General features: G+C 54.0%; 21 protein-coding genes across 31 annotated transcripts; 13 read left to right on the forward strand and 8 right to left on the reverse strand.

The window, feature by feature from the left end:
- On the reverse strand, positions 1-1,228 carry KVP17_004134 (uncharacterized protein; the record flags this gene model as incomplete). Of its 2 annotated transcripts, XM_068522056.1 has the most annotated exons (2): positions 169-203; positions 226-1,228. In XM_068522056.1, 2 exons carry the CDS (start codon positions 1,226-1,228, stop codon positions 169-171), a joined length of 1,038 nt encoding a protein of 345 aa, XP_068376575.1. The 2 variants fall into 2 exon arrangements, with proteins under 2 accessions (XP_068376576.1, XP_068376575.1); XM_068522057.1 differs by having other exon boundaries at positions 1-1,228.
- A 133-nt stretch (positions 1,229-1,361) lies between these two features.
- KVP17_005328 (uncharacterized protein) lies at positions 1,362-1,994 on the forward strand (the record flags this gene model as incomplete). Its single annotated transcript, XM_068515133.1, has 3 exons — positions 1,362-1,367; positions 1,394-1,497; positions 1,526-1,994. 3 exons carry the CDS (start codon positions 1,362-1,364, stop codon positions 1,992-1,994), a joined length of 579 nt encoding a protein of 192 aa, XP_068376589.1.
- A 50-nt stretch (positions 1,995-2,044) lies between these two features.
- On the forward strand, positions 2,045-3,161 carry KVP17_004136 (uncharacterized protein; the record flags this gene model as incomplete). Of its 2 annotated transcripts, none has more annotated exon segments than XM_068522059.1 (2): positions 2,045-2,438; positions 2,455-3,161. In XM_068522059.1, 2 exon segments carry the CDS (start codon positions 2,045-2,047, stop codon positions 3,159-3,161), a joined length of 1,101 nt encoding a protein of 366 aa, XP_068376578.1.
- An 808-nt stretch (positions 3,162-3,969) lies between these two features.
- On the forward strand, positions 3,970-5,523 carry KVP17_004141 (uncharacterized protein; the record flags this gene model as incomplete). The annotated part of the gene is made up of 1 exon (XM_068522071.1): positions 3,970-5,523. One exon carries the CDS (start codon positions 3,970-3,972, stop codon positions 5,521-5,523), a length of 1,554 nt encoding a protein of 517 aa, XP_068376587.1.
- A 94-nt stretch (positions 5,524-5,617) lies between these two features.
- On the reverse strand, positions 5,618-5,946 carry KVP17_005327 (uncharacterized protein; the record flags this gene model as incomplete). The annotated part of the gene is made up of 2 exons (XM_068515132.1): positions 5,618-5,778; positions 5,805-5,946. 2 exons carry the CDS (start codon positions 5,944-5,946, stop codon positions 5,618-5,620), a joined length of 303 nt encoding a protein of 100 aa, XP_068376588.1.
- A 512-nt stretch (positions 5,947-6,458) lies between these two features.
- Positions 6,459-7,355, reverse strand: KVP17_004137 (uncharacterized protein; the record flags this gene model as incomplete). Of its 2 annotated transcripts, none has more annotated exons than XM_068522062.1 (1): positions 6,459-7,355. In XM_068522062.1, one exon carries the CDS (start codon positions 7,353-7,355, stop codon positions 6,459-6,461), a length of 897 nt encoding a protein of 298 aa, XP_068376581.1. The 2 variants fall into 2 exon arrangements, with proteins under 2 accessions (XP_068376581.1, XP_068376580.1); XM_068522061.1 differs by having other exon boundaries at positions 6,459-7,346.
- A 33-nt stretch (positions 7,356-7,388) lies between these two features.
- On the forward strand, positions 7,389-8,687 carry KVP17_004124 (uncharacterized protein; the record flags this gene model as incomplete). The annotated part of the gene is made up of 1 exon (XM_068522040.1): positions 7,389-8,687. The coding sequence occupies one exon, from the start codon at positions 7,389-7,391 to the stop codon at positions 8,685-8,687; it is 1,299 nt and encodes a 432-aa protein (XP_068376560.1).
- Positions 8,688-8,745: 58 nt separating this feature from the next.
- KVP17_004125 (uncharacterized protein) lies at positions 8,746-9,702 on the forward strand (the record flags this gene model as incomplete). Its single annotated transcript, XM_068522041.1, has 1 exon — positions 8,746-9,702. The coding sequence occupies one exon, from the start codon at positions 8,746-8,748 to the stop codon at positions 9,700-9,702; it is 957 nt and encodes a 318-aa protein (XP_068376561.1).
- Positions 9,703-9,844: 142 nt separating this feature from the next.
- KVP17_004139 (uncharacterized protein) lies at positions 9,845-11,117 on the forward strand (the record flags this gene model as incomplete). Its single annotated transcript, XM_068522065.1, has 2 exons — positions 9,845-10,780; positions 10,809-11,117. The coding sequence occupies 2 exons, from the start codon at positions 9,845-9,847 to the stop codon at positions 11,115-11,117; spliced, it is 1,245 nt and encodes a 414-aa protein (XP_068376584.1).
- Positions 11,118-11,417: 300 nt separating this feature from the next.
- Positions 11,418-12,350, reverse strand: KVP17_004135 (uncharacterized protein; the record flags this gene model as incomplete). The annotated part of the gene is made up of 1 exon (XM_068522058.1): positions 11,418-12,350. One exon carries the CDS (start codon positions 12,348-12,350, stop codon positions 11,418-11,420), a length of 933 nt encoding a protein of 310 aa, XP_068376577.1.
- A 117-nt stretch (positions 12,351-12,467) lies between these two features.
- KVP17_004126 (uncharacterized protein) lies at positions 12,468-13,357 on the forward strand (the record flags this gene model as incomplete). 2 transcript variants are annotated; one of them, XM_068522043.1, is made up of 2 exons in its annotated part: positions 12,468-12,789; positions 12,819-13,357. In XM_068522043.1, 2 exons carry the CDS (start codon positions 12,468-12,470, stop codon positions 13,355-13,357), a joined length of 861 nt encoding a protein of 286 aa, XP_068376563.1. The 2 variants fall into 2 exon arrangements, with proteins under 2 accessions (XP_068376563.1, XP_068376562.1); XM_068522042.1 differs by having other exon boundaries at positions 12,468-12,770; positions 12,794-13,357.
- Positions 13,358-13,375: 18 nt separating this feature from the next.
- On the reverse strand, positions 13,376-15,245 carry KVP17_004132 (uncharacterized protein; the record flags this gene model as incomplete). 2 transcript variants are annotated; one of them, XM_068522052.1, is made up of 2 exons in its annotated part: positions 13,376-13,842; positions 13,886-15,245. In XM_068522052.1, 2 exons carry the CDS (start codon positions 15,243-15,245, stop codon positions 13,376-13,378), a joined length of 1,827 nt encoding a protein of 608 aa, XP_068376571.1. The 2 variants fall into 2 exon arrangements, with proteins under 2 accessions (XP_068376571.1, XP_068376570.1); XM_068522051.1 differs by having other exon boundaries at positions 13,376-13,815; positions 13,844-15,245.
- Positions 15,246-16,246: 1,001 nt separating this feature from the next.
- On the reverse strand, positions 16,247-16,849 carry KVP17_004133 (uncharacterized protein; the record flags this gene model as incomplete). 3 transcript variants are annotated; one of them, XM_068522055.1, is made up of 3 exons in its annotated part: positions 16,247-16,583; positions 16,611-16,684; positions 16,712-16,849. In XM_068522055.1, 3 exons carry the CDS (start codon positions 16,847-16,849, stop codon positions 16,247-16,249), a joined length of 549 nt encoding a protein of 182 aa, XP_068376574.1. The 3 variants fall into 3 exon arrangements, with proteins under 3 accessions (XP_068376574.1, XP_068376573.1, XP_068376572.1); XM_068522054.1 differs by lacking the exons at positions 16,611-16,684; positions 16,712-16,849 and having other exon boundaries at positions 16,247-16,426; XM_068522053.1 differs by lacking the exon at positions 16,247-16,583 and having other exon boundaries at positions 16,607-16,849.
- A 133-nt stretch (positions 16,850-16,982) lies between these two features.
- Positions 16,983-17,315, forward strand: KVP17_004128 (uncharacterized protein; the record flags this gene model as incomplete). Its single annotated transcript, XM_068522045.1, has 1 exon — positions 16,983-17,315. One exon carries the CDS (start codon positions 16,983-16,985, stop codon positions 17,313-17,315), a length of 333 nt encoding a protein of 110 aa, XP_068376565.1.
- A 511-nt stretch (positions 17,316-17,826) lies between these two features.
- Positions 17,827-19,692, forward strand: KVP17_004130 (uncharacterized protein; the record flags this gene model as incomplete). Its single annotated transcript, XM_068522048.1, has 1 exon — positions 17,827-19,692. The coding sequence occupies one exon, from the start codon at positions 17,827-17,829 to the stop codon at positions 19,690-19,692; it is 1,866 nt and encodes a 621-aa protein (XP_068376567.1).
- A 181-nt stretch (positions 19,693-19,873) lies between these two features.
- On the forward strand, positions 19,874-21,331 carry KVP17_004129 (uncharacterized protein; the record flags this gene model as incomplete). Its single annotated transcript, XM_068522046.1, has 1 exon — positions 19,874-21,331. One exon carries the CDS (start codon positions 19,874-19,876, stop codon positions 21,329-21,331), a length of 1,458 nt encoding a protein of 485 aa, XP_068376566.1.
- A 58-nt stretch (positions 21,332-21,389) lies between these two features.
- KVP17_004123 (uncharacterized protein) lies at positions 21,390-22,727 on the reverse strand (the record flags this gene model as incomplete). Its single annotated transcript, XM_068522039.1, has 1 exon — positions 21,390-22,727. The coding sequence occupies one exon, from the start codon at positions 22,725-22,727 to the stop codon at positions 21,390-21,392; it is 1,338 nt and encodes a 445-aa protein (XP_068376559.1).
- Positions 22,728-22,799: 72 nt separating this feature from the next.
- On the forward strand, positions 22,800-23,857 carry KVP17_004138 (uncharacterized protein; the record flags this gene model as incomplete). Of its 2 annotated transcripts, XM_068522063.1 has the most annotated exons (3): positions 22,800-22,942; positions 22,971-23,558; positions 23,587-23,857. In XM_068522063.1, 3 exons carry the CDS (start codon positions 22,800-22,802, stop codon positions 23,855-23,857), a joined length of 1,002 nt encoding a protein of 333 aa, XP_068376582.1. The 2 variants fall into 2 exon arrangements, with proteins under 2 accessions (XP_068376582.1, XP_068376583.1); XM_068522064.1 differs by lacking the exon at positions 22,800-22,942 and having other exon boundaries at positions 23,104-23,558.
- Positions 23,858-23,919: 62 nt separating this feature from the next.
- KVP17_004131 (uncharacterized protein) lies at positions 23,920-24,928 on the forward strand (the record flags this gene model as incomplete). Of its 2 annotated transcripts, none has more annotated exons than XM_068522049.1 (2): positions 23,920-24,526; positions 24,555-24,928. In XM_068522049.1, 2 exons carry the CDS (start codon positions 23,920-23,922, stop codon positions 24,926-24,928), a joined length of 981 nt encoding a protein of 326 aa, XP_068376568.1. The 2 variants fall into 2 exon arrangements, with proteins under 2 accessions (XP_068376568.1, XP_068376569.1); XM_068522050.1 differs by having other exon boundaries at positions 23,920-24,412; positions 24,528-24,928.
- A 61-nt stretch (positions 24,929-24,989) lies between these two features.
- Positions 24,990-26,250, forward strand: KVP17_004140 (uncharacterized protein; the record flags this gene model as incomplete). Of its 2 annotated transcripts, none has more annotated exons than XM_068522070.1 (2): positions 24,990-25,709; positions 25,738-26,250. In XM_068522070.1, 2 exons carry the CDS (start codon positions 24,990-24,992, stop codon positions 26,248-26,250), a joined length of 1,233 nt encoding a protein of 410 aa, XP_068376586.1.
- A 273-nt stretch (positions 26,251-26,523) lies between these two features.
- Positions 26,524-27,003, reverse strand: KVP17_004127 (uncharacterized protein; the record flags this gene model as incomplete). Its single annotated transcript, XM_068522044.1, has 1 exon — positions 26,524-27,003. The coding sequence occupies one exon, from the start codon at positions 27,001-27,003 to the stop codon at positions 26,524-26,526; it is 480 nt and encodes a 159-aa protein (XP_068376564.1).
- Positions 27,004-27,026: the final 23 nt, after the last annotated feature.

Raw genomic sequence — 27,026 nt, forward strand, 5'->3', positions numbered from 1 at the left:
GTCTGATGTGTTTAAGTGACAGGGGGCTGGGGGTCTGGCTGGTGGGTTGACTGCTGGGTCGACTTCGGGACCTGTCCACCAATTTCGAACAGCGACGTTTTCTGTGGCGCTGACTCCCCGAGAAGGCGGACCTCTCTAGCATCCCCATAGAGGATTCAGAATCGGGTGCTACGCATCGGGGAACGTCCGGAAGCTCAGCAACCCTTCGTTGACGCAAAATCCAACCGCATACCCCAACGAATTCAAAGAAGAACTGGTTGTCCATTTCATGGTCCATATGGGGTATCGACACGAAACTCGTTGTGAGGTCCATTCTCCGTAGGAACCGACTCAACCAGAGTCCGGCCTTGTAAGGCACAACCCAATCGTCCTGGCCATGGTACTGTAGAATGGGGACTGCCTTCACGCGTGAGGCATCTCGGTACAACATTCGAGCTCGCCAGTCAGCCTGTGCCATCGGTGCTGCGGAGAAGAGACCCACGGCCAGGGGAGGCGGCTCCAGCTGGAAAATCAAATCCGCCGCCAACATCCCTCCCTGGCTAAACCCAGCCACTGCTACCTGACCCATTGGGATCTGATAGGTGTAACAAGCGTCACGGAGGCACTCCACCACCAGGCTTCGGCAACGCACCAAGCCCGACGGGAAGTCACGACTCTTCTTCTGGGGCTCCGGACAGTAGCTGTTGTAGCCAAGACTAAAATCTGGCCGATCTCTCAGCGTGAAAGCTTTCACAGCATCCGCAGGCTTTGGTCTGTCGAAGGGAGGCGCCTCGCAGACAGGGCGAGTGCAGGACCAACCTGGGTCTAGGACATCCCACCACTTGTAGGAGCCTGGGGGTCCTATTCGGCACTCTGGCAGCTCATCCAAGTCCACGGCTCCATACTCTGCGGGGTGCATCTTTGTAGGGGCACAGGGTAGGATCAGCACCATTGGAAAAGCGCGTCCCATGACGCGAATCGGATCAAAGATGTTCGCGAAGTCACCTGGGCTGGCTCCGAATCCGTGAAAAAACGCCACGATCAGTTGAACTTCTTCTGGTGGGCTGTTCGTGACGCAAACACAGTACAAGTCGCCAAAATAGCGGTCAAACACATGCGGCCGGCGCTGTAAGCACTTCTTGTAGGCCTCCATGAGACGTTTGTCATCCGCTTTCTCCTCGTCTGTCAGCAACCAGCGGCCGTGAGAGGTTCGAGACACGAAACTCAGAACTTGGTCCCGGGACGCCATCTAGCATTAATGCCGAAAAATGACTACCAGAGATCCACCCCTCTCATCGAATGTCGTCTGTCTCCTCGCGAAGCAGCCCCTCGCAAAGCATAACACAACCCTTGACATCATGTACTGAAAATCGACAAAAACCATGGTGGTGAGAGCTTGCCTTAGTCATTACAGACTTACACAGGTTGGGGACAGCTGATTTCTTCTGTCAATCCGCACCTCTGGGCTTCCCTTGGCACATCGACTGCTCTGGGTTTCTCAGTGTTAGGTGCTGCTTGGTAGGCTGCGATGAAGATCTTCATTTAGGGGTATTTTCGTGGCGGGATCGTCCATCGTCGGCGCCGCGATAAAGGCTCCTAGAATCCGGTCCAAGAACCTCGTCAGCGTCATTTTCTGCGAGGCGGTGGCCATCTATGGCGTGATTATCGGGATCCTTCTCTCGCAGGCGAACCCCGGCTTACCGGATTGGGTTCCCAACGAGAGCCCCAGTACGGTGCAGTGTGCCGAAGCGATCCATGCGGGGTGGTGCTTCTTCTGCGTGGGCCTCACCGTCGGCTTGTCCAACCTGTTCTGCGGCCTCTGCACAGGAATTGCTGGCAGCGGGTGCGCTCTTGGAGACGCTCAGCGCCCGGATCTCTTCGTCAAAATGCTGATCGTGGAGATTTTCGCCTCCGCTCTCGGACTTTATGGCGTCATCGTCGGAATTGTCATGCAGACCAGCGCCAAGATGCCTAATGTCACTGGAGATGTACTATCGTGCCCTGCTCTTGCATGATAACTGTATTTATTTACTGACCTTCGTGACAGGATTTACATTATGTCATTATGTGGATAGCTCTCACGTTGCTGGCTTTAACAGCGATAAGCACAAATGGAGTGTCTACAGAACTTGATCTCCCAGCCGGGGTGGCGGCGTCAGAATCTAGAGAAGTCGATGTTGAGGACGAACTGCTCCGTGAAGACTACTTCGACGAGCATGTAGGTCCCCAAATCAAAAGTCCACTACTGGATCGCATTCACCGGCTTGAGGACCAACCCCTTCTCTCAGAACTGCGATGGGTTCCTGAGCTCCTCTCTCTGGTGCACGCCTTTATGAGCTGCTGCTTTTACGGATTGCTGATGGCGAAAGTGCGGTTAGACCGCACTGTCTTCGGTATCAGCATCCAGACAATTCTGGCCATGACCGTCACAGAGGTTATGATGGCGAGTGCGATCGCGAGTGGCTTCTTATGCAGCGCTGAACGCGTACTTCCTGATTCGGTACCGACGGCACTCACAGTCATTTCTTCTGATCGACCTGCCTAGCGTAGCCCTGGCCGTTTGTGCCCTCTGGAGCGTGCTCTCCCACCGTCGATCATATGAGGAGCAGTACGATACCTGGGGATTGAACGTGCTCAACTACGTTCTCTACTTCCTCGGAGACCCCGCGGTCGACCTGGACGAGTGCAGGAAGGCGGCGCACATGGGACACGTTCGGCCCCGCGGGCCGGTGGGACGGTACCTGCTCCAGTGTTACTGGCTGGTCCTGTACGTCGCCGTTCTACCCCTGGCAACGGCGTTCTTTCTCGTCCGTACGTACCTTCGGTCAGCCTCCTTCGACGAGGCCGTGGTTTCCTACACGGATGCCCTTCGTGCTGTCGCCCTAATGCCGCAAGTCTACATGTTCTTCGCGAAAAAGGGTCGTCGACTGTCAGAGCAGCTGGGTCTAATGGTATTCTTCGAGTTCCTCAACAGGTGGGTGGCCCTCCTCTACTGGGTGTGCCTTCCGCTTTTCTATGATCGGAAGACGATGAAGATGAGAGGCTACAACCTCGTGGTGCAGCTTATCAATATAAGCCTCTTGAGTCAGTTCGGTTACTGGTACATCAAAGAGAAACTGGCAACCAACAAAGGACTGGAACGCGTCAAGCTGCTGTGGCTGCCAGTTAGCAATCCACAATGATGTCTCAATCCCTGAGTTTTGTGTGGACACCACAGATGACCACCATAAACCAGAGGTATCGGAAGTACCAAAGGAAACAGAGAGCCGCGTATGACAGTAATCCTGCTAATATGGCCAACATGATGGGCATTGGCGCAGTTGATTGGCCCATCATTACGCAGGCCATGGCGGGCCAGTCCAAATCAGCGATGTAGTCACGCAACTCCCGTGTTCCATCCGCGACTTTCGGGGCCAGCAGTGCTTTCTCATATTCTTGTTCAGCTTGACGTCCCCTCTGCTCAAGCTGACGTGGTGAAGCGCAGACTGCTGCTGGCGGTCTCGCGCTGTACCTTGGCTCACTGTGTTCGAAGCTGCACCCGGTGGCTTCGGTGTTAGGCGTACTAGCGGACACCTTTCCATCCATCATCTGTTCTAGTATTTCAATCTGCTTATCGATGGAATCCCTTGTTGAGTCTAAATCGGCATCCCTTTGACTCAATGGCGAAGCATGCGGACTGGGAACCGTCTCAAACCGAAGATCTGGGTGCTGCAGCTCCATCGGCAACCAGAAGGGCCTATTCGCTGTCTGCCGGCCAGAAACACGACGTACTAGGGCCCGTGCTCCAGTTTTGACTCGACGACCGAATCTCATGTCACGGAGAAATTGAATCGTCTGGTGCATGCAAATAACGTTAGGTCTTTTGTCGACAGAGCAGGTCACGAACGTCCAGTGTTCTCGTGTCGATCAGCAATAGCAAGGAAGCCGCTTATTCTTCATGGAGCCCTATCGAAGCCCACAAGATAGTAAATCGTCAAAAACAAATATCAAATGGGTAACCAGCAAACCAGTCTAGTTGCACACCACGATCTGAAGTTCGATACGTCAGAGTACAGCTACGTTCCCCCCACGGAGGCCGATCTTGGTGAACTCCTTACTCATCGTGCTGTTGTCGAGGGGAAGGTGGAGTCGCGCGAAGACCGATTAGAAAGGTATGTCCGCGCCTTAAGCCCATCTATTGAAGAGCTGCGGCTGATGAAGTTGTCCTTCGTCGATGAGTTGGTACGCGGTATAGAGCAGTACCCCCGCCACTGGGACCCTGCAGAAATGTCATTCAAAATGCTCGACTCCTGTCTGAGGGGGTACACCTCAGGTGGCGAGGTTGGCGTTCGCTACGCTGTCGACTTCGGTGGTACGAATTTCCGCGCGGTTCGGTGCTCCTTCAAGGATGGCAAGGTAGATGTGAGGTCCAGCAGCGTGTCCCTATTGGACGCACCGGGCACGGAAGCGCTTGAAAAAGGTTTACTTGACCGCAAGGCTACCGCGCTTCAGATGTTCGACTACTTCGCGCGACACGTTAAGGACTTTATGTCACGAGAAGGAGACCTCAAGGAGCGGCTGGACGCCAACGGGGAGGTGTTGGACTCTAAACGAGTCGACGTGGGCTTTACGTTCAGCTTCCCTTGCCAGCAAGCTTACATTGACCGTGCGTCCCTTATTATGTGGACCAAGGGATTTGAGACCGGCAGAGGAACGATCGACCCTGTAGAGGGTGCGGATGTGGCCGAGCTCTTGAACATTGCTTTCATCCGAAACCAGGTGCCTGCGGTAGTTAACGCTGTCGTCAACGACACCGTCGGAACGCAAGTGTCGTGTGACTTCGATGAGCGGGTGAGATCCTCTCCTTGTTTGGTTGGCATGATCCTTGGAACGGGTTTCAACGCCTCATACTCGGATATCGACGCTCAGGAGCACGGCTATCAAGGCCACATCATAAACATTGAGAGTGGCAGCTTCAACCGTGATCTGCCTCGATGCAATATCGACTACGAGGTGGATTTTGCAGACAGCGCTGGGCGCGGTCAACAGCATCTGGAGAAAATGGTGGCCGGCAAGTACCTCGGCGAGGTTGTTCGACGGGCGTTCATAAAGGTGCTACAAAGCAGCTGCCCCGCTTCCTCGTGGACGCGTGACTCCCTCAGCAGCGCCCACGTGGCTGCCATCTGCGGCGACAAGTCCAGCAACTTAATCGTCGCTCAAAAGGTCGTGAAGGAGATCTGGAGCGTGGAGCTCGACACCTTCCAACTGCAAGTGCTGCGCAGACTCTGTCACTGCGTTTTTGAACGATCCGCCGCCATGGCCGCAGTCGTCGTCTGCGCCACTGCAGAGCGCACAGGCTACTTGCAGCCCGCAATGGGAGGGCTTACCGTCGGCATCGATGGAAGTTTGTACAAAGAGAATCAGTTCTACCGGGACGCGTTGAGGCGCTACGTTCGTGATCTCATAGGAGCGGAGTCTGCGGAGCTTATTAAGATTTGTATGGCAGAGGATGGTTCAGGACGAGGAGCCGGAATTGTAAGCATGATCACCAAGTCCAAGGCCTAGTTTTAATGTTTATAAATTCAAGCCTTGAAGGATCTTTCACTTGCGATACCCAAAATTGTTGTCGTGCTCACTGAAAGTTTTTTACACGTGACTGCTATTTTCGCTTGGCGACAACCAGGCGAATACCGTTTTTCATTGACGACTGCACTCCCGTCTCCGTCTCCAGCACTACCGGCACTGAGTACGTCTCCACGCAGGCCACTTCCAGCTCCGCCGGCAGGCCGCACACTAGGTCTTGCACCACGAAGATGGCCGCTGTCATTACTTCCCCAACCTCTCACTGTTGACACAGGCTCCTGCACCGTGAACCGCTACCTTGCCGAGCCCATCTCCGAGCAGCTTCTTCACACGATTGAAGTATACGATGGGCGGTTTACGTCTCGTAACGAATATATCGTTTGGTCGGGACTGCACACGCAACATACAAAGGGGGATTTCTGTCAAAACTGTAGGACGGAAAGTCACAATAAACTGCACATTGACGCTGTTACCTCTCATACGCAGAGTACATAAGATTGTAAGTGATACGCTGAGTTTTTTAGATTGTCAGAGGCACCATAGCGTGTCGTGCCCGGCTTGAGCATGTACACTCCACTCCTCTTGTTCTGTACGGCGCACCCATCAATCTTCCATCCGTAGAAGGTGTATAGTTCCAAGTATGACACACGTGTGCTTTTGACCGTTAAACAATTCCAGCCTCCTCGGCTACGGCAGCTCCACAGCGGTAGGCCACAGGCTGGTTTCGCCAAGGATTTAAGGCGACCAGCATGTCGGTAATCTTGTTCAAATAGTAATAATGTGCGATGGCGCCTTTAACGATCAAAAATAAATATCGGAATGGCCTTGAAACCAGGGCAAGGCCATTCCGAAGGTAGCGGCAGCGGAAAAGTGATCTGGACTGTGGAAGCCGTTCACGAGAATTGAAGGATCCGTGGTCAGATGCTTCGTCGGCAACGCCGTATGTTGCCACAGACCACAGGTCCGAACCGCTGTGACTTGGTTGATGATGCGGCCTTCTTGGCGCAGCAGCTGGACTGGCTGGCTTCGTGCTTCAGAATGATGTTGGCCACCAGCCACGCGTCCAAACACCGAGTTTGCTCCAGAACCCCCAGAATCTGGTCCTGGTATACTGTCGTGTTCCAGCAATAGGACACTTGCATGGCCACTGCCACTCTGATTGTCGTGTGGTGAGGAAGGAACGAGTGCAACCAACACGTGATAGCGGGGGCGTAGGTCGTCCTGTGATCCAGGGTTTCCAAACGGGTGTGTAGCCGAGTAATCAGAAACTGCACTCGTTCCGGCAACCCTACATTTGCCTCTGGACTTACCTTCAGATACTCAACGAAGTCCTGAAAAATCTTCAGAGCGTGATGCACTGCTAGCAAAAGTCCACTCTTGCTTCGACATGACTGATTCAACAGATCTTGCAGACGTTTTAAAGTGTTGAAGTCATCTGCTTTATGCGCCCATACCGAAACGCTCTTGAGTGCGGTGGCCCAGGCCTTGACACGAGATTGGGCCGGCCTCAAGTCATTCTTGAACTCCTGGTCACAGAACTGCACAACATCCTCGCAGAGCGCGGGCCACACGCTGTCGTCGTCGACAATACCTTTCTGGGCCGTGCTGAAGACGGTGCAGGCAGTCGCAAGCCGAACGGCCTCCATAATGATGTACACGCACTGGGAAGGCGTGCCGCAGCTCTCTAAGCAGAGAATGTATTCCTCCGCCAGAAATCGAGTCGCGGGGTGCGAGCGGAAGACTGTCAGTGCCTTCTCCAGCTCCACGCGGCTGCCATGCCTCACATGATCCGAGGACTGGTTCATGTCGCTCATCTGACGTGTAATATACAGACTTTTATCATTTCCATGCAGTTGCAGGCTCCCGTGTGCAACCGGTACCTACTCCTCGGAGTGTACTATGTTGTTCTTTCCACTGGGTTCGCCTGCGTCATGTCTCCTGATCCCATCATACAAATTGTCTACAGCTCACGAGCCCTCCCCAGTTTCACTGGGGAGGAACGGGCTTTTGAATGTCGTTCTCTGGTCAGCTACGCTCTATCCTCGGCAGTCATTTCTGGCGCCTTTTCAGGGTACGTAATGGAGTACTGTCTTGGCGCCAAGATGGCGGCGCTGGTGGGTTACATCCTATCAATTTCTGGCTGGATGATGCTCACCAACGGTCAAACCAGTTTCGTCGTCGCAGTCGGCGCAATCTCTATGGGGATTGCTTACCAGCTTCTCTACTGCGCCCATTTGAAGATTGGTCAGCTCTTTCCCAACTCTCCAGGCAAAGTCGTCACGATTCTATGCTCAGCTGGCGACGTTAGCACCGGAGTGCCGGTGCTAATGCAGTCGATCATACGCCGCTTTATCCTCACAGGGTCGGATTCCCACGCCGTGACTGGAGTTGTCGTGGGCGGGTATATGGTGACGCTAACCCTCGCTGCTGTAGTTGACATGTTCTGCGTGCCGTGGCAAGCTTTTCAGACCACCAATTCGCGAAACCCCATCGTTAAACCCCTGCTGCTATCCAAGGAAAAAGAGGAGACTACGTCGTTTGTCACACAAGCGACCTCATCCGAGTTCATTCTCTTCACTACTGTCTTCACCTTCCTCTTTTGGAGGGCGAAAAAGTTTCTAGCAGTCAACATAAGACCCATATTCGCATCTATAGTTCCGGCAGAGAACGTGAACTTCGCTGCTACGCTGTTCAACACTGCATCTGTCGCCGCTTCGGTTGGCACCCTGCTCATGGGCTGGCTGGTCGACAGGTTCTCTCTGGAGGTCGGACTGAACGTGTCGGTGGCGCAGGGAACGCTTTTGTTTGCATTCGCCCTGCTGCCTTCAGCGATCTCAGTCTACTGCATCTGTTTACTCTACATCCCTGTTTCTGGTTTTCTTTTCGGGCTCGGGTCCGCCTTCGTTGGATGTCGCTATGGGTTTGAGAACATTGGCGTGTTGCAGGGCATCCTGTCGTCGGTGGCGGGCCTGGCTGCTATGGTGTCAGATGTTGTGCTGCCCCACGTTGAGGCCTTCTTCGACTTCGACTACCGCCCTTTGACCCTTGGAACCTTCATTTTGTCCGTGGCTTTGCTAGGTGTTACCCTCTCTATTTGGCATGTGCCTTTGCTGGGCGCAACTGCTCCAGTCACGAGTGTAGTCTGATGATGGGGTGTCCTAATTCGCCCTGTGGGTAACACAATGCACTAATCAAAATTTGGTAATGCCTGCAATTCAGCTTTCTGCCATACTAGGTGTCAATTCGGACACCGAGGTACGACTGGTAGGCGAACTAGAGGTACTGGGTGCCTGGCGTGCAGAGAAGGGCCTGCTCCTCACCCGGCAGAGCCAGCACAAAAGCAGCATGGTTCCTTCCTATTTCTCGGCTACCGTGGAACTGCCAGACGTCGAATCTTTTCTCTGCAAGCTCGTCAAAATAGACGACGGAAAGGTGGAATGGGAGGGGATTTCATCCAAGGACAATCGCAGAGTACACCTACGACCGAGTGACATGCCAACCTCGGCACTCACACTCCCCTATGACGCCAGCGCTGTAGTGAAGGGTGTGTACTCACCGCCACCGCTACGATTCTACGTGGACGAGCTGGAGACCGAGCATGCGATAACAAGCAGGTACTACAGCTGGGTCCGCGGTGCCTACGGGATGGACTTCGACAAAGTACTGCCCCGTGTGCTGGTAGGGACCTGCCCTCTCTCCGAGGAACATATAAAGACGCTGCGGTCAGAGCAAGGAGTGACCACCGTGCTAAATTTCCAGACGCACGAGGATCTCATAAAGAACTGGATCCGTGCCCAAACGGATCCTGTCTCCGTCCGCAGCGAGGCTGCCTACTACGAGACCTACGACCGACTTGGAGTGAAGGTGGTGTGGTATCCCACCACAGACATATCTACCGTGGCTCGAGGGAGGACCATGGCACAGGCTGCGCTTATTTTGCACGCCCTGCTCAGTCGATCGGGAACCGAAATAGTTTACGTACATTGTAATGCCGGAGTTGGTCGATCGGCTGGTTGCGTTCTATCTTACCTTCGCATCTATCACAAGCTTAGCAGCATAGAGTGCCATCACTGGATGAGCTCACGACGTCCCGTGGCGTACGTTGATGTGGAAGCCACGGAGTTCGCAGTCAACGATTACGTAAGGAAGTTCGTTAAATGAAACTATTATCGAATTCGATGGCAGGTGAGTGCTGTGGTAGACACAAACAGACTTGTTACGCGCCACAAATCATCATGCAAACCCTACGCTGGCAGACAGACTGAGGGATTGGCATTTTTCAGGTAATTAGCTTGGACTTTGAATGACAGCTGTCGCCAAGATTTTTAGCAGCGCTGCCTACAGCGTCACAGTTTGCTGCAAAAACACCAGCAAACTCAGCAAGGTCGTTATTATTCTCGCTGCGGGTGGAACTGCGTGGACAATCTTCTCGCTTCAAGGTCACGGTCAGCAGCTTCGGGGAAACGGGGTGCTTCGTGACTTGGTGGTGATGCCCTCCAAACAAGGCGACATCTTCGACGAGGCTTCGCTGTGGCGCAATACCTCCTACCGTTATTCGAAACGGACCCGGCCATGCACTGCGGCTGATAAATGCTTCTTCCAACTTATTGCGGACCTGGACCACAAGTCCCGGACAGAGAGCGCAAAACCGTCTTTCAAGAGCCACCTCCTGTCGGGAGAGATATGGCAGGCGGACGGCGCTTACCACATGCAGTGGCGGAACGAGGGCAAGCCGGAAATACTGCAGTCGGCCATGAACGAGGGGGGTCGTGGCTTGGAGCTTTCTGATCTCACGCTGTTTGGCGAGCGGCTGTATACGTTCGACGACCGTACTGGCATGGTGTTTGCGCTTTTACACTCACGGTCTCCGGTGGAGCCCTATGTGCTGCCGGTGCAAGTGCTGGTGGAGGGCGATGGAATCACGAGCACCAAGGGGCAGAAAATCGAGTGGGCAACGGAGAAAGACGGTCTTCTCTGGATCGGATCCTTCGGCAAGGAGTACGTTGAGAACGGAGAGATAACGAACCACAACAACATGTGGGTGGCCATTATGGACCGCAAAGGGAACATTCGGCGACGTGATTGGTCGCCTGTCTACTCACGCTTGCGGGAGGTCGCTGGAGCCACCTATCCGGGTTATCTGGTCCACGAAAGTGCCCGGTGGTCTTCGACGTTGAAACGTTGGGTATTCTTGCCGCGGCGAGTGAGCTCTGAGCCTTACGACGAGCAGTTGGATAATGTAAGACGCTGCCGGCCTTTTTATACAGCGACGAGGGAGCAACGTCATGTTGGTGGCCACGGAGGATTTCGACCACGTCGACGTCGTGCGGATTGAAACGCCCACCATACCTGAGAGAGGGTTTTCTGCGTTCGCGTTCCTCCCAGGGTCTGATGATCAGCTTATTTTGGCGCTGAAGACAGAGGAGGACCTCACGTCATTGGTGCAACGTACCTTCATGACTGTCTTTGATTTGCAGGGCAAAGTGCTTATGCCAGACACACTCCTGCCAGACAACGCAAAGTACGAGGGGCTTGAGATATTTACGAGGAAGGAGGTTGCGGTGGCCCCGCAGTAAGGTGTTCGTATGACTCTTCACTTGATTTCGGTTAGAAGTTTTCACCGATCGCAGAATCGCTCTAACAATAGTTCCACTCGGCATTCTGTCAACCATTTCACAATACCCAACTCATCATGAAGTTCTAAAACTGTCATCCCATGCCTATCAGATCAAAAGCATTTGATGATCGCAGAACTCTTCGAAAAGTGATCGCAGAACTCTGTCAACCATGTCACAATACTCATCACATCTTGAGATTCTAAAATTGTCATCGGACCATGCCTGTTAGATCAAACAACTGTCGAGATCCCTTGCCGATCACAGCTCATCAGACCCCATCACAGCTTCCACCATGTTCATCGCCACGGTCGTGGTGGTGGTGCCCTGCATGCTGTTCAGCTGTCGCCGACTGGTGACGTTACGGTAGAACATGAATAGCATCATCACGATCATGGGGAGTCGCTGGATGATCACTGGGAGCATTCTCTGAAAGAGGCTCTTCTTCAGTCCAGGCCAGGGAAATCGCTCTCCAGACCTGTCCTTGTTGTAGCCCATGACACCCTCTTCAGTGAGCACCTCTCCTGTCTTCGGGTCCAGCAAAATCAAAGAAGGTAGTCCGGAGATATTAAAGCTCTCAAGGGACTTCTGCCTTGCGTCACCATCCTCCAGAGGGATCGTGAGCCAAGGGCAGCTCGCCATCGCGTCAGTGAACTCTTCACTGGTCTTGTCGCAGGAGACATAGACGATCTCGTACTTCTTAGGGTGGCTGGTAATACCCTCGTTGTACTTCGCATAGTGTTCTGCCGCCGCGGGCACAAAGTCCTTGCAGGCGGAGCAGGACAACGAACCGAAGTAAATGCCAACCACATCACACTTAGCCTCAATGTCGGACCGGCTGAACGACTCCTGCTTGTTGTTGATCAAGCGCGCGGGAAGACCGAAACGTTCCAGAACAGTAGGCTCGTGCTCCTCAGATGCGACAGGCTCAGGTTCGTCGTCCTTAGATTCGGTTTCCGCGGCGTCAGCTGCAGTCTCCTTTACTTCGGTCTCCTTGACTTCGGTCTCCTTGGCTTCGGTCTCCTTGACTTCGGTCTCCTTGACTTCGGTCTCCTTGACTTCGGTCTCCTCTACCACTGGGACCTCCGCCGGTGTGGACTTCTGGACTGGCTCAGGAGTCTCATTTTCCTGAGGGTCGCTGGACCTCCTCTCTGCAGGATGCTCCACGCTTGAACTCGATATTGAACTGGGCATCTTTGGAAATTACCATTTGGCAGTTGCTACCTGCATGAATGCTTATGAAAGAGTCTGCATGAGAGTGACCACTGGAAGGACGTTCACCCAAACGTCCTCACAGAAACCCCATAATTCATGCACCACGAGTCCGAGTTGGTCGGCATTGTATTCGACTGCTCCGCTGTTGACTGGTGCTGTTTGGAGAAGAGGGATGTCCTTCCAGTGTCTCCCGTCGCCGCGATGGAGGGCGTGGTGATTTTTCTGCGGACGATCATTGCCGGGTGGACGGACAAGGAGTTCGTGCTGATGGCTGTCAGCGGCAAGGATAGCGTGGTAGTCTTCGATGGTCGACCTGCAGCGTTCGACGCGATGGACGCCACAGTGAAGGTACTCAACAGTGTGGTGTCCAGCACCGAGGATTCCCAGATGGCCACCGCTGTATCCCAATTTTTGCTTCGTAGGCGGAGGAGGCGAAGAATGACGCAGGATTCAACTCTCGTAAGGACTCGCTGACATCGTCGCGCCTTCTAATCGTAGATGTATCCCCTGACTCGGCATACGCACAGCAGACGGCGCTGTTCAACTGCGCTCTCACCGCGCAGAAAACTGGTGCCATAGTAGACGTGTGCAGCCTGCAGCTGCGGCCTAATTCGGTGATGCAGCAGCTTGCCCATCTCACTGGAGGGTCGCACCTCTGCTGGCCTGAAATCATCGGGCCATACCGCAACACTAAGGCGTTACAGAGTGCCCGACCCCACGAGGCTTTCGGCGAGTTCCTAATCTTCCACTGCTCCCCAAGCTGGACCCTTCGCAAGCAGACTGGTGACCCACGATGGGTAAGCGCCAGCAGCGTGACAATGTCCAACACGGCCAGGTGCTGGTGTCACAACGACCCCCAAGAGATGGCGTTCGTTTGCAGCTCCTGTTTTGCTGTCTATTGTGACGGGTCTCTGCCCTCATGTGACGTCTGCGGAGCCACTTTCACCCTTCCCGACATGAATACGGTTGCGTCGAAACTGCTATAGGATCACAGCACCCAGATGTCAGGACATCATCTCTACAAGGCTGAGACAACTGGAAGTGTCCGCCCCCGGTGCCCACGGCACAGTTTTGAGCTTGTTAGGTCGTAGGACATTCTCGCTCTCTATCGAGGGTTGCGAGACGCGTGCAAACACCGGAGTGACCAGGTTTGGGGCTGCTTTTGTGAATTGTTCTGGTCTTGTCATCTTCAATCGAGCTTCAGATAACGATTGTAGAACAATGTTCAAATGGGTGAGGTTTGCCATCTTAGCCTCAACAGCCTCTCGGAGAGGCTGTCCATCTGAAATGAAGAGGCTGACCAGCTGGAGGGCTGACAGAAGCTGCAAGTCGTCAGGGTTGGCTCGGTTGGTCTGGTCCAGCAGCAGTCGCATGCAATCCGCACGGCTGTACTGGATCGTGCCTGAAGCGATGGAATCGCAGCGAGCGTCGTGGAAAACTGCAGCTGCGTCTGACGGCAGACCGGATCTCACTGTTAATCATGACTGCCTTCGTCAGCAACATGTCCGAAATACCCTCTGCAGGCGTGATCCGCTCATCCATGAGACTCATCGCGAGCACTCCTAGCCGCTCCAGAGAAGTGTTCATGTCTACAGTGTCCAGCAAGTCGCATAGACGCGTAGAAATCTCGGCAGGAAACTTACGAGAGTGTCTGCAAAGGTCACCCGCGACTGGAAGGAGTTCCGCGGGGCGCCAAGGAAGGTTAGCCGCCAAGCAGTCGCAGAGCTCGAGTGCTAACGCCTCCGACTTCTCCTTGATTGCCAAGGTGGCAAGGCTCTGGCAGAATGTTGTCGATCGGTCAAGGGTGCACAGTTGGCGAAGAAGGGCCACGGATTGCAGTCGCAAAGTGGAATCCGCGGATGCCAGCAATGTCGTGAGCCGCGCCTCCACGTCGGGAAACAGTGAGAATATGAACGCCTCCGTGTGATTGTAGTGCTCGCACACCAGCTGTAGGAGGTTCAGCCCGTCTGAAATCAAGTTGGCGTCTGCCGAGGTAAGGTGTTCCCAAACGACACGGGTGACTACCTCTCGAGCTTCAGGCCTGTCGAGTGAGAGCAGCCTCACCAGGGCAGCGACCACTTCAGACAGCACGCTCTTGGCAGGGTCCTCCTCAGCGATCTTGATTAGGACATCGAGCAACTTGGCGCCTACGCGGCTGTCGACTTGATTCATAACCGAAAGCACCCGGACTGTCTTCATCCTAACCCAATTGGATTTAGTGTAGTTGAGCAGATGGAACATTTTTGGTAACAATGGCATCAGAAGCCTTTTCTCCACAGAGTCGAGGATGTGGAGTACAACGTGTATGGCTGCTGTGTACACCCCTTCATCGGGATCCAGAAACAGCTCCTCCATCAGAGCTGGAATAGATTGGTAGAGGTCCGGATTATTGTCAGCCAGGACGAGCAGGGTAAGAGCGGCCTTCCTCCGGATCAGCGGTCGATGACTCTTCAGCAGCGAACCCGCTAGTGGCGCAAGTTCAGTCGCCATTAATGGCGAACGAACACCCACCATGCAGGCCAGACCCACTGAGATATTGAAGACCTGAACACTGACTAAATCCTTCCGTAGTATATTGGTCGCGAGAACGGCAATCTCTGAGTCGCCGGCAAAGCAGTCCGCCAGCGCGCTGTAAGCCGGTCGTCGACTCCAGAGATCCGGAGCGCTCATCTGCTGTAGAAGTAGACTTGAGAAGATAGAGATGTCCTCGCCCAGCATGGCGAGGTACCAAAGCTTGACCACCGACTCACGCATGTCGCTCAGAGTGCTTCCATGCCAGGCCTTGGAAATCGCCTGCTTCTCGGCGACGTATAGCTCGTGTTCCTTCCCGGGTAGTTGCCGTAAAGTTTTTATAAACTCCTTCAACGTACTCATCCAGATTTGCGTGACATAATTCTTCCATTCGACGCGCAACACAAAACACACATCCCCCTCGAACACCCACTTATACCACCTGCAATCGGGCGTGATCTGGCCAGATTCGATTTCGAAACTCGTAAAATCATAAAAATCAGGGGCCTCAACAAAATTTTTGGCCGACAGGGCTGGTTGTCGTTCCACACCTGGACGACGCCATCCCGGGCGAATCTTGTTGAGAACGCTCAAGTATGTGGCTTCGCGAAGTATGCGATAATCCAGAGCGTCAATGATCACCGTTTTTGCTCTCTGTTTCCCTTGGAAGTGGCATGGCCAACCCAAAAGCGAGTACATTTCGCTCGAGACGTGGACAAGGTAGAGTTCTCCAGGTTCGAGCCGCCAAGTGTACTACGAAGGCCGACCCAGCAGCCGACCGCGGGAACCTGCCCTTTCAAACCAAAAACTACGACCTTGGCTCCTCAGCCACTACCCTGCGAGATCGACCGTACCCTCAAGCGGTTGAACCATTTTCCAACCCGCCGCCCAGAGGGCGTTTTCCCCTTCCCAGACGACGACTGCGAGAGCATTCGGTATCGAGTAAGGCGGCGGTCCCCAGAGGAGGTGTTGTCTCGCGAAGGAGGCGATTTGTCAATACGCCGGCAATTCGTCAACATGCGATACAACGCCATCCAGCACTTATTTCCTCCGGAGACTTTACGTGCCTTAGCGCACCGCCCGAAGCAGGAGTCGTGGAGCAGCAGCGACCTCGACCAGGACATCCTCGAGGATAATCCAAATGCGCCCGTTTTGCCCGTTCTTACCCCTGAATCTCTGGTGAAATCTCGATCCACCCCCTTCCCTTTGTACGGTGGCTTCCTACCAAAGTTGATTCTGTTTCCCTGAGCCTCAGTTGCTCCCAGTTGACACTGCTCCCCCAAGCCTATTGTTACCCAGTTGATACTGTTACATATTGTTTATAAACAATCCCAACGAACCATCTGCGGCTCTATCTACACAGTTCACACCCACCAAAATAGCTGGAGCAGCCCCATCGCGTAATTGATGAACTCCTGCCCTCCCAGTTTCGACTCGCCGTACAGACGGTCGACAAACACAATGGGAACCTGCTCGATCTTAAGTCCCAGGCGTGAGGCCCGGACAAGGATCTCCATCTGGAAGGTGTACCCTTTGGTGGACATGTCGGGTAGGATGGATTTGAGAACGTCCGCTCGATAGAGCCTGAAGGAGCCTGTAAGATCCGAGCCTCGCGGACGGAGCAGTAGCTGTGCACCGAAGTTGGCGACTCGAGAGATGAGGATGCGCTTGAACCCCCACCCAGCAACGCCGCCGCCAAGACTGTATGAACCCGGAAAGCGCTCTCACGAGTAACGCGTACCGCTGACGATGTCGCACCCCGTGTCCTGCTGTTTACGAATCATCTCTGGGATGTGTTGGGGCTGATGAAGACTGGCTCGGATTCTCACATGATGTGACAGGTCAGCGTCCATCAGCACGACGAAGTCGCCCCTTGTCACAGCGAGCGCAGCTTTGTAAGCCGATCCCAGGCCCATTTTTCCAGGCCGCATGAGAAGAGTGAACGGAACCTCGCTGAAGGCGCGCATGAGTTGACGGCACACAGCCCTGGTGTCATCAGGGCTGTTGTCATCGACAACCAAGATTTCGAAATCGCACCTGATATCGTACCACGTATACGCAACTCACGCCTGTAGGGCCTCCCACAGCAACGCAACCAATATGGGCAGGCTTTCTCGCTCGTTGAACGTGGGTATTACGATCGAGTACTTGACTGGAGCATCTGCACATGTGCTCTCTGTGGGGAAGGCCATCAAGCCCATGAAGTCGGTTGGCAGCCCCGAGGCCGTTTTGTCCCGGAAAGAGGGATTTACGTTGGCTCCTCACAGATCTCTCATGGGTCGCAGGAACCTCCACATTAAGCTGCGCTACGGCAAGGCGCTCAAGCAGAACAAGCCCATCCCCCAATGGGTGAGGATGAAGTCTGAGAACAAGAACAAGCTCCGGTACAACTATAAGCGTCGACACTGGCGCCGAACCAAGTGCAAGTACTAAGCTCTGTTTAGCGATGTGTGATGTGCCTGCTCCGTGAGAAAGTCCTCAGCAATACAAATTTACGACACGTCTAGGTCTACGAAGGTGTTCCATAAAGAAGGTGTTCCATGAATGTGTTGACGATGTATTGAAAAGTCTTTATCGTTTCCTGATGGGTCGCAGGAACCTCCACATTAAGCTGCGGTATGGCAAAGCGCTCAAGCAGAACAAGCCCATCCCCCAATGGGTGAGGATGAAGTCTGAGAACAAGAACAAGCTCCGGTACAACTACAAGCGTCGACACTGGCGCCGAACCAAGTGCAAGTACTAAGCTCTGTTTAGCGATGTGTGTGGTGCACGATAAACCCCCGTTTAGGCCAGAGCAGACGACGTATGTAGACTTCAGCTAGGGCAACCTCCTCCGAAATCGGGTGCTAGCACGCCGAAATCGGTAGTCCTCCATGAATAATAACTCAGTCCCCACGTCCCATGAGTGGACCAGCTGTTCCATTGTGTTTTACTTATTATATTTATGAGGGATTTCAGTGTTCTTTTGCTTTCCACGGCATTTTCGGCGTCGTGTGTCCAGAAGGACTCTTTAACGATTGCAGGAAGTTCTTGGAACTTTTCTGATGTTCCTACGTGGAAGGATTACTGCTCTACGATAATTTCGGGCGCTACTGACTGTAAAGCTGCCTTGGCTGCGGCCCAGGCCGCGGCGCAATCTGATTGTGGCATCGAGCTGGGTGACGTCGAGACGTGCACACTTGGGAACTCAATATCGTTTGGCGCGGCTACGTTTTCTTGGGATCAAGCGGCGGAATGGAAGCCGCTTTGCGAGCAGATTCTGGCGAGCAATGCGAATTGCGCAACTGCCAAAGCTGCTGCTGCCGCATATGGCACTGACTGTGGCATCATTGCAGGAGGGGCTCCTACACCTCCTGTTCCGCCAACCACCACCTCTACGGCTGCCTTTACCACGTCTAGGGCCACCACCAGAGGGACCACTACAAAGGCTACTACCACTACAAAGGCTACTACTAATCCCGGTTCAACCTGCCACCCTCTTGTATCCCACATATCTCAAGCAGAATGTGAAAAATGCCTCAACGGCTACGAGTGGTGGCCTTGCGCTGACACCACGAGCTGTGATGCCAGCTGCAAACCGAGCAACGTAAGTACCACCACCACCACGACCACCACAACGACCACGCCGCTCCCCGACATCCCCGATAGCGAGCCAGCGCTCAAGAAGATCGTGGAGGAGCTGAAGAAGGCTGACTACGGGTTCCTAAAGGCTCAGACCCCCACTGGATCCTGGGTGCAATCAACACTCTACAAGCCTAACGACATGATTTCGGCTGTTATTAAGGCCATCGAGACTGGCGTTGGACCTCTTAAGTTTTATGACGGATCGGACATGGGTGCCTCGGGGTACAAGTACGCTCTCGCTAGCATCGCGGCTTTTCTGGCCCAATCCATGCAGGAAACCATCCAGTACGACGCCTGTGACGAGAACAACTGGGACTTCGAGAGCTACGGTGACAGGTCGTACAGAGCGGCCTCCGCCTGTGGTCAACTGGGTCAGTCCTACGGCGACTACAAGTGCCCTGCAGGGCAGGAGCATATGGCCTGCGAGGTGGATCCCAACATGGAGCTGGTCGCCACAACTCACGCTAAGTGGTACGGCGCTCCTCCACCCTTGTTTTGTGGACCCAAATCCAAGATGCCTGTGGCACCCAAGTGGAGCACTGGGGGCTGGTGTGATACGAAGAAGCCCAAGCAGCGCTCTACCACGTTCGACGAAGTTGTCAGCAGCATCGCTACAGGCAACAAGTGCGCGGACTACGATGGGCAGAAGGCGGGATTCTGGAACAAGTGCTCTAACCCCAGCGACTGCGCCGTTCACCCAGCTCCCAATTTCGGCATCCAACACGAGAGGAAGGATGTCGAGGGTTGCTGTTGGTGGGGACGAGGCGTTATCCAAACCACTGGAGTATGTAACTTCGGTAAGTTGAATTACTATCTCGGAAAGAGGGCGAAGGACGAGGGTCGCGACGCGCTGTTCGGCGACGTGGATTTCTGCAAGCGACCCGATAAGATCTGCTCGGATCCTACCTACCCCGACCTCAAGTGGTTCGCCGGTCTCTTCTACTTCATGTCTGATGTTCAGAGCTACTCTAGCCCTGAATGGGTGTACCTGGACCAGCTGAAAAAGTTCGTGGATTCGAATTTTGCCGGAGGCAACATCGGCGACGAGGGCTTCATCCATGGCGTGTCGGGAATCGTCAACCGTGGCTGCCATAATCCCCCTGCTTGCGGTACTGGCACGCTGCACGGCGGGCCAGGGCGAGCCAAGAACTTCCAAACAGTCCTTAAAGCCTTCGGACTGATTTAGATATGATTTATTAATGCGAGTATTGTATTATTGAATGGATGAGTGTTTCAAAACGTTACGTTGGTTTTTTATCCCTATTAGTGTTGTTGCAGACACCATAATTGTCAAATCGTAAAATCTGTCGTCCTTCACAACAAACCTTCCTTGAGTCTCTTCCCAAAATTGTCAAATCGTCAAATCCATGTTACTTCACGACAAGCTTTTCCTCGACCGTCTAGTAACCTCCGATGAAGAACCGTACCCAACGCTGAGAAAGCTCTCTATGATACGAACCGTGGCTTTGGGGCTATTTTTCCCAAAGAAGGACATTACTGAGGATCCAGGCGCATTGGGGGAATCTGTTGTTCCACACACGATTTTGCCGATCACCTTCCCCAGACCATCATTCCTCTCTCTACGGGCGGTCACATTGGTTTTCCAGAAACTTTATGACAATCTCGCCTGTGACGTGGACACCTTGCTAGGGCTGGTGGCACCTGCAGCCGACTCCGATCCAGCGTTTCTTGGCAGAATGGTGGATATCGCCGCTCGAATCTACAAAAAGAGGAGCCTGGTCGACGACGTTCGGTTGATGCTAAGTCGCTCGGATTACATAGTGGGTAAAACCAAGACTGTGCAGGTGGAGATGAACATGATCGCCTCTGGTTTGCACCATCTCAACAGTCAGTTGGTCCGCCTACACAAGGCCAACATGGCGGATGTCGACCTGCACGAGGGGTTCTCGGGCTTCGATGCGCATATCATCAACACAGACGGCAATCTGTCCTTGGGAAACAATTTGCTGCTGGCTCTCGAGATGTACTCCGCCAAGGCTGAGAACGCACGGCCAGTCGTGCTGCTGGTTGGGGACGGCTCAGGCGCGAACCTCGTGGACCAAGTGTCAGCGTTGAAGCCCGGCAGCTACATATACCTCACGCCTGAGCAGCTGAAAGATTTTCACGCTGAGGGCCGAATTGCGGACGAGCTGGGTGCCCTGATTATCACCTATCCCAACGGGCGCCGGTTCGAGATCGGCGTGGTTTACCAACGGAAAGGGTACGTGATGGACGATTACGTCGATGAGTCGTGGTGGGAGGTGCGCGCCCTGATAGAGGGGACCGACACAATCAAGGTTCCCTCGATTCCCCATCAGCTGGCAGGGACCAAACAAATCCAGGCTCTGTTGGCGGACAGAAACCTGCTTAGGCGCTACCTGAGCGAGGCCGAAGTCAACTTGGTCCTGGCACACACGGCTCGTCAAGCTGACCCATCGCTAGACGCAGCCCTGGTGGGTGTCTGTCGCAAGATACCCAACATGTTTGTTCTGAAGCCATCGATGGAGGGTGGTGGAAACAATTTGTTTGGAGAGGACATGTTACCGATGTTGGACCAGCTGCAGACTGCAGCAGGGTCCCACTGGGTCCTTATGGAGCGGGTAGAGGCGGCCAAACAGACCACCGCCGTCTTTCGAAAGGGAGCCGTCGAGGTGGCGGACGTGCAGAACGAACTCGGTTTCTTCGGGGCACGCCTAATGTGTGGAAGCGCCGAAGTCATCAATGAAGCCAACAATTACCTCTCCCGTGTCAAGCTAGCGGACAGCAACGAGGGTGGCCTCTCGTCTGGGAACGGGATGATGACCACTCTTTATTTAGTGGACTGAAGCGACTTTTCGGGTACGTTGTTTCTCGTAGTTTGACAAATGTGCGTTTGAACGAATCTCAGATGCCTTCGAGATAATCGTCCTGGACAGCGAAGGCGTACTCTTGAATAAGTTGCTCGCACGACTCTCTGGCCTCTGCGAAAAAGTTGACGTCGAAATGAGTCTCCCGTTTAAATTGCTCCAGAAATGCCTGTCGCCGCATTAGACGGTCGTACTGCTCCTTAACCCGAGAGAAGGTGTCAGCGACACCAGTGTGATTCGCCATTAGGAGTCCAGAGACCTTGTACGGTGATTGGACGAAGGGCGATTGCCGGGCTAACGCTACCTGAATGCTGCAGGGGCCCCAGTTCACGAAGTTTACCGCCCGCTTCTCCTTGATCCTCTGCAGACTCTTATGCACCTCCGCTGAGCTTGCAGCACCTCGGATAACGCTGAGCATGGAGATGTAGGATCCTCGATTCCTCGCGAAGGAGGCCATCGTATTCTGATTCTGCAAAAGCAAACGCCGCATTACGTCGGATACGGTAGTCTTCCGAACCACTCTGGGCTGGTGCTCTACGAGAATAGGCGAGTGACCAGTGATGAGGAAGTGCGTTCGAGGCGTCGGCACTAGGCATGCCAGCACGCTCACCAAGTCGTTGTTTACGTACCCCGGGAACCGTAGCGTGGCCGTCGCAGAGGCCATTACTGTGGAGACAAGCGAGTTGGTCTGGGATACGGTAGGATTCGCGATCTGCAACTTCTCGACTGCAATCCGATTTAGAGCCGAGTTATCTAAGACAGTACAGGCGTCGCTGCACTCGGACAGCCGTTTAAGCGCCAAGATCGAGTTGTAGGGCTGCACCACGACGTCAGACGTAGAGCTGTTCATTATCGGGAAAACAGAGTACGTTTGTGCGATCTTCTTGGGATAGCGGTCCTCAAGTGCTTCGAGCAGCATCGAACCCATACCGCTGCCACTACCCCCGGCAATGGAATGAATGAGTGTGAAACCCTGAAGGGAATCCGACGCGTCGGCTTCCCGTCCAATCATCTCCATGAGCTCCTCTTGGTACTCTAAAGCTTGAAAATACCCTAACGCCCAGTTGTTGCCTGCTCCACTGCCATCCGGAGATGTGAAAAAGTTTTCAGGATTGTAGATACCGCCATAAATGGAGTTCTGTATCGTGTTCAGAACTCGGGGTTCCAAATCGAAACAGAGAGCTCGAGGGATGTACCTATCGTCGTCTGCCTGGTAGAAAAAGACATCCTTCCGGTCGCCTACGTCAGTCTCAGCAAAGGGAGCCACTTCGCCGGTGGGAAGTATTCCGTGTTCGCCGCATAGTGTCGCCCAGAATTCTGCACCGATCTGATTTCCGCACTGCCCAACTTGTATGGTGATGACCTCCCTCGTCATACGTGTAATTAATGGTTTTTTTTAGTCACTCTTCCCACATTGCATTCCGCGCAAATTGGAATTTGACGATTTATGTCTGTTAAAGAGGTGACGGAGCAAATTCTGGCGCTGCCTGTTAACAGCCGGGGCTTTGCACCGGAAGATGGCCGCACGTCGGTCTTCCAGATACTGAAAGCCAGGCCGGCGAATCGAGTCTGTTTCGACTGTACGCGAAGGTGAGTCACGTACAATCACGGCACTCAGGAATCCAACGTGGGTTTGTTGCACCACTGGCATTTTCCTATGTCTGGATTGCTCAGGAAAGCACCGCACCATGGGGACGCACATCTCTTTCGTGAGGTCCTCGGATTTGGATCAGTTTACACCTGTCCAATTAATGCGTTTGAATTTAGGAGGCAACGCCGAGGCGCGACGATCATTCGGCAGCCAGACCGACAAGGTGGACTTTGAAAGTCCCCTGGTTACAAGGTACAACGCAGCGCTGGCTGCATCGGCAAGTGCTGCGTTGGGATGCTCCAGCCCTAAAGTTATTGATGAATCATCGCCTGTGGCCTCTTTCACAACTCCGGCGTCGCCGTCCACTCCAGTTTCAGCCTCCTTCAATGGTTCGTCGCCCAAACCTGCTGCACGTCGGGTAAACACGGTAATGAAGGGATCTAAGCTGGATGACTTTGACTTCGACCTCGACAACTTCACATTCGTTCCCCCGAAACCACAGCCAACCGTGCAACCCGCGAAGCAGCCTACGAAGCCTGTTGACGATCTCAAAGTGTACGATATTTCAGCGGGGCAGCAGAAGAACCCACAGTCGACCATTCAGCTCGACAGTCGGTAAGCTATCTTTTTGGTGGTAACTCAGATTCAAGGCGGCAAAGGCCATATCAAGTGCGGATATTTACGCAAGCAGCAGCACACCTCCAGATCTGACATTCAGAGCGGATCTCGCATCTGCCAACGCTATATCAAGTGACATGTATTTCGGCCGTCACCAATCGACCTCGACCACCGACCTCGACGTTCAGGTTCAGAACGTCACTGAGCAAGGGCGACAACTTGTGGAGGCTGCTGCGGTGGAGGCCCGAATCTTGGCAAACAGGGCATTTGATTGGTTCCAACAGAACTTCATTTGAGACTTTTAAAGTGCACCTCGCTGTATAACATTCAACCGCGGCACAAAACCGCCTAATTGTTGATGAGCGTGCTGTTGGGCTTCCTCGCGCCTGCTGAGGCTGGGCAAGACAGTCCTCACACGTTTCCGTCGAAAGTTGGTGGCAAGCCCGCCTGGCTGGACCCGGCCAACCTGCCCTCCAGCCGCGCGCTAAGTTGTGAAAAGTGCCAATCGCCACTTTCGTTCCTTTTGCAGCTGTACGCCCCATTGCCAGATCCGCAAGCGTTTCACAGGACACTGATGGTCTTCGCGTGCCAGAACTGCGGTTCGCAAACCCGCTGCTTCCGGTACCAGCTGCCTCAAGTCAATGCCTTCTGGCCCCAGACGATCGACGAGTCCGGTTCCGAAGCCTTGGAGGGATACGCAGCGCTCGTCGACCGGCAAGTGTGTTCGATCTGCGGAGTGCCTTGCGACGAGCGTCCTATAATTGAAGAGGAGGATTCGAGTGCACATCGAGAGCATTCTCGGTGCGCCAAGGCCAAAAAATGGGGGATGATGACCTCGTGCTTTCCTGTTCGTATGATTGAAGTGGAAGAAGAGTCCGCAGCAAGGGATGAAGAAACGGACTTTAGCCACGAGGCAAGACTTCTCGAGGCCTACCAAGAAGAGCTCCAGAAGGAAAATCCCGACAGTGAGTCAGTCCGATGCCTGTGATGCAGTTGTTGACGACGAGGGCGCCGCCGAATTCGAGACTAACGTGACTGGACGCTTCAAGAAAGACCCTGTTCTTAGCTACTTTCTCAAGCGGACTGCTCCCGCTAACGATCAGGTTGTGAGGTACAACCTGGACGGCGAGCCGTTGTGGCTGTACAGCGACCACCAAGCTGCCGAGATACCAAACTGCGTTTGCGGTGCCCCAAGGCGGTTCGAGTTTCAGGTTATGCCTGGACTTCTCTCCCAGTTGCCGGAGCTCGAGAGGCTAGACTTTGCGGTAGTCGCTGTGTATTCATGTTCGGCTAATTGTGCGGCGAGCTGCGAGGCCTTCGTGCATGTACAGCCGGACTTCACGACTCAGACAACCCAAATCCAATAAAACACGTTTGCCGATGGGCGGCGGTCTTAGACAACCCAACCCCAATAAAACACGTTTCTGGATGGACGAGCCATCCTATTTCTGCATGGTCTTAGATCATGCGCGATTCAACAAGAGTGTAACTGGTTCCTGGTTGAAAAAAAGTCTCGGAGCAGGTGTAACGTTTGGAGGTACTACCCACTTCACCCCTCTTTTCGAGTGTGAAGCTGCAGACCAACGACTAGATCACATGAAGTCTGACGAAACAAGCACGCCGCTTGGACTGGAGCAGTGGGAGCCGGAGGCGACACACCATCCTTCAGGCTGGACTCCCCAACAAATCGAACCTGTGCATATTCTGCCTGCGATCGACCTGGCGACGACCTTCGAGTGGCCCGTCGTCTTCGCTGTATTGCCGGAATGGCACGATAAGACTTGTACGATTGACTTCGTGTCCACAGGGCCCCACGGGGCTCAGCTCGTGGGGTTGTCCAGCTGTCTGGACCTGAGAACCATCCCTACCCTTCACTCAGAGTTCTCCACTGTCGTGCTGTCGGTGCTTGACCGAACGTTGGCTAAGGTCGGAGAGCTGAGAGTTAGCCTCTCCGTGAAGAGACGCCCCGCATCAGGCGTGGCGTCTCCTGCTTGCCGCAGCACCTCCCAAGTCAAAGGTGCTTGCGGGCGCACTCTACCCTTGTCGCCAGCTTCTCCTGCTCGCGGCATCAAGGTAGCCCGCGCACTGCGTGGTCGTTGGCTTCACCCGACATCATACACTGTCATTAGCTTCCCAGACCATCTCGACGTAGGCTTGCTGGGCGGTCTTCATGCAGTTCCGAGGCGCGACTCCCATCCTCGAATTGGCACTCGACGGGAAGACCTACATGGGACAGTCCTTCCACCTTCATTGCCCTGCGTTCCACTCCGAGGGAGAAGGAGAGGTGCATTTTGAGCTCGAAAATCGTGACGCCGAACCCGACTCTACTGACTCTCTGATCCTGTGCCAGCCATTAAAGCTCCACACCACTGGTTGTCGTTTTCTGTCCGACGTAGTAATGTCGTCTTCCCCGATTCTCTGCAGAGGGTCACATACTAGTCGGCTCCGTCCTGGGTACTTCCCTGATGGTGGGTTCTCATTTCCTCGGTTGGATGGCGCAGCTCTGCGGTTTGAGGGCGAATCCTGCGGCGCTCGTGGGGGACCGCAGGCTTACGTCTACTGCTGCCGGCCGTTGGCGTGTTCTGAGATGCAGCTCATGCAGTTGCGTTGTTTTTATAACAACGGGTCCAAATCCCCTACGAAGGATTTGGATGGTTGGGAAACCAGATGTATCTTTCTCTGTCACTGACTCGAACTCATGTAAGTAGAATGTCAGATCGCGTTCTATTCATATTCTTTGGATAAGCACAGGGTTTGTGGTCAGAAAGCGCACATAAGGACCTACGACTCCACCCCAGGCTGTAGGGACTGTCTGAGCATGTCTGAGAGGTCGGGTTCTTCGAAATCAAATGGTTGACTCGGCGAGGCTGACTTGGGCTCAGACCACACTTGGAACTCGGACAACTTATGCCTATCCTCAACGGGTTTTGACCTCTTTCTTCGCTGAAGCTTCGCGCGACAATCAGTCGATCTGGGTAAACACCTCAACCATTCCATACCTTAAATGAAGCGTGTAGTCAACTCGAGATGGCAGATGCATGCCGCACGCCTCACAGACAACCGCTTGAGGAGGGCGCCCCCTACGGCGTGGCTCCTCCAGAGACCCTGCTGGCTTCTTGAGGGAGGCCTTTTTCTTCTTCTTCTCTGCATCGCTGTCGTCGTCGTAGTCCGAACCCTGCTCCAACTTGACTCTCTTGATCCCCTTGCCACGTCCGTGAGCCTTGCGCTCGTGAATTGCTAGTTCACCTCGAGATGGCAGATTCAAGCCGCAGTAACGGCAAGTGCAGGCGACAGGGGGCCTTCCCCGGCGAGTGCTCCTGATCGGCTGTCCAGTCTCATACGTCTCGTCGTCAGACTCGTATAGATCCTGACCATAGTCGCCGTCATTGCCCTTGGAAGTAATCAGCGCCTGGAGAAATGAGTCCTGGGTAGCGCTAGGCATCGCCACTTTGGGCACCGATCCCA

This window comes from the organism of the source record quoted next (assembly GCF_019968985.1).
Source record: "MAG: Porospora cf. gigantea B chromosome Unknown PgB_NODE_237_length_27026_cov_122.448, whole genome shotgun sequence".
Lineage (NCBI taxonomy): Eukaryota > Apicomplexa > Conoidasida > Eugregarinorida > Porosporidae > Porospora > Porospora cf. gigantea B.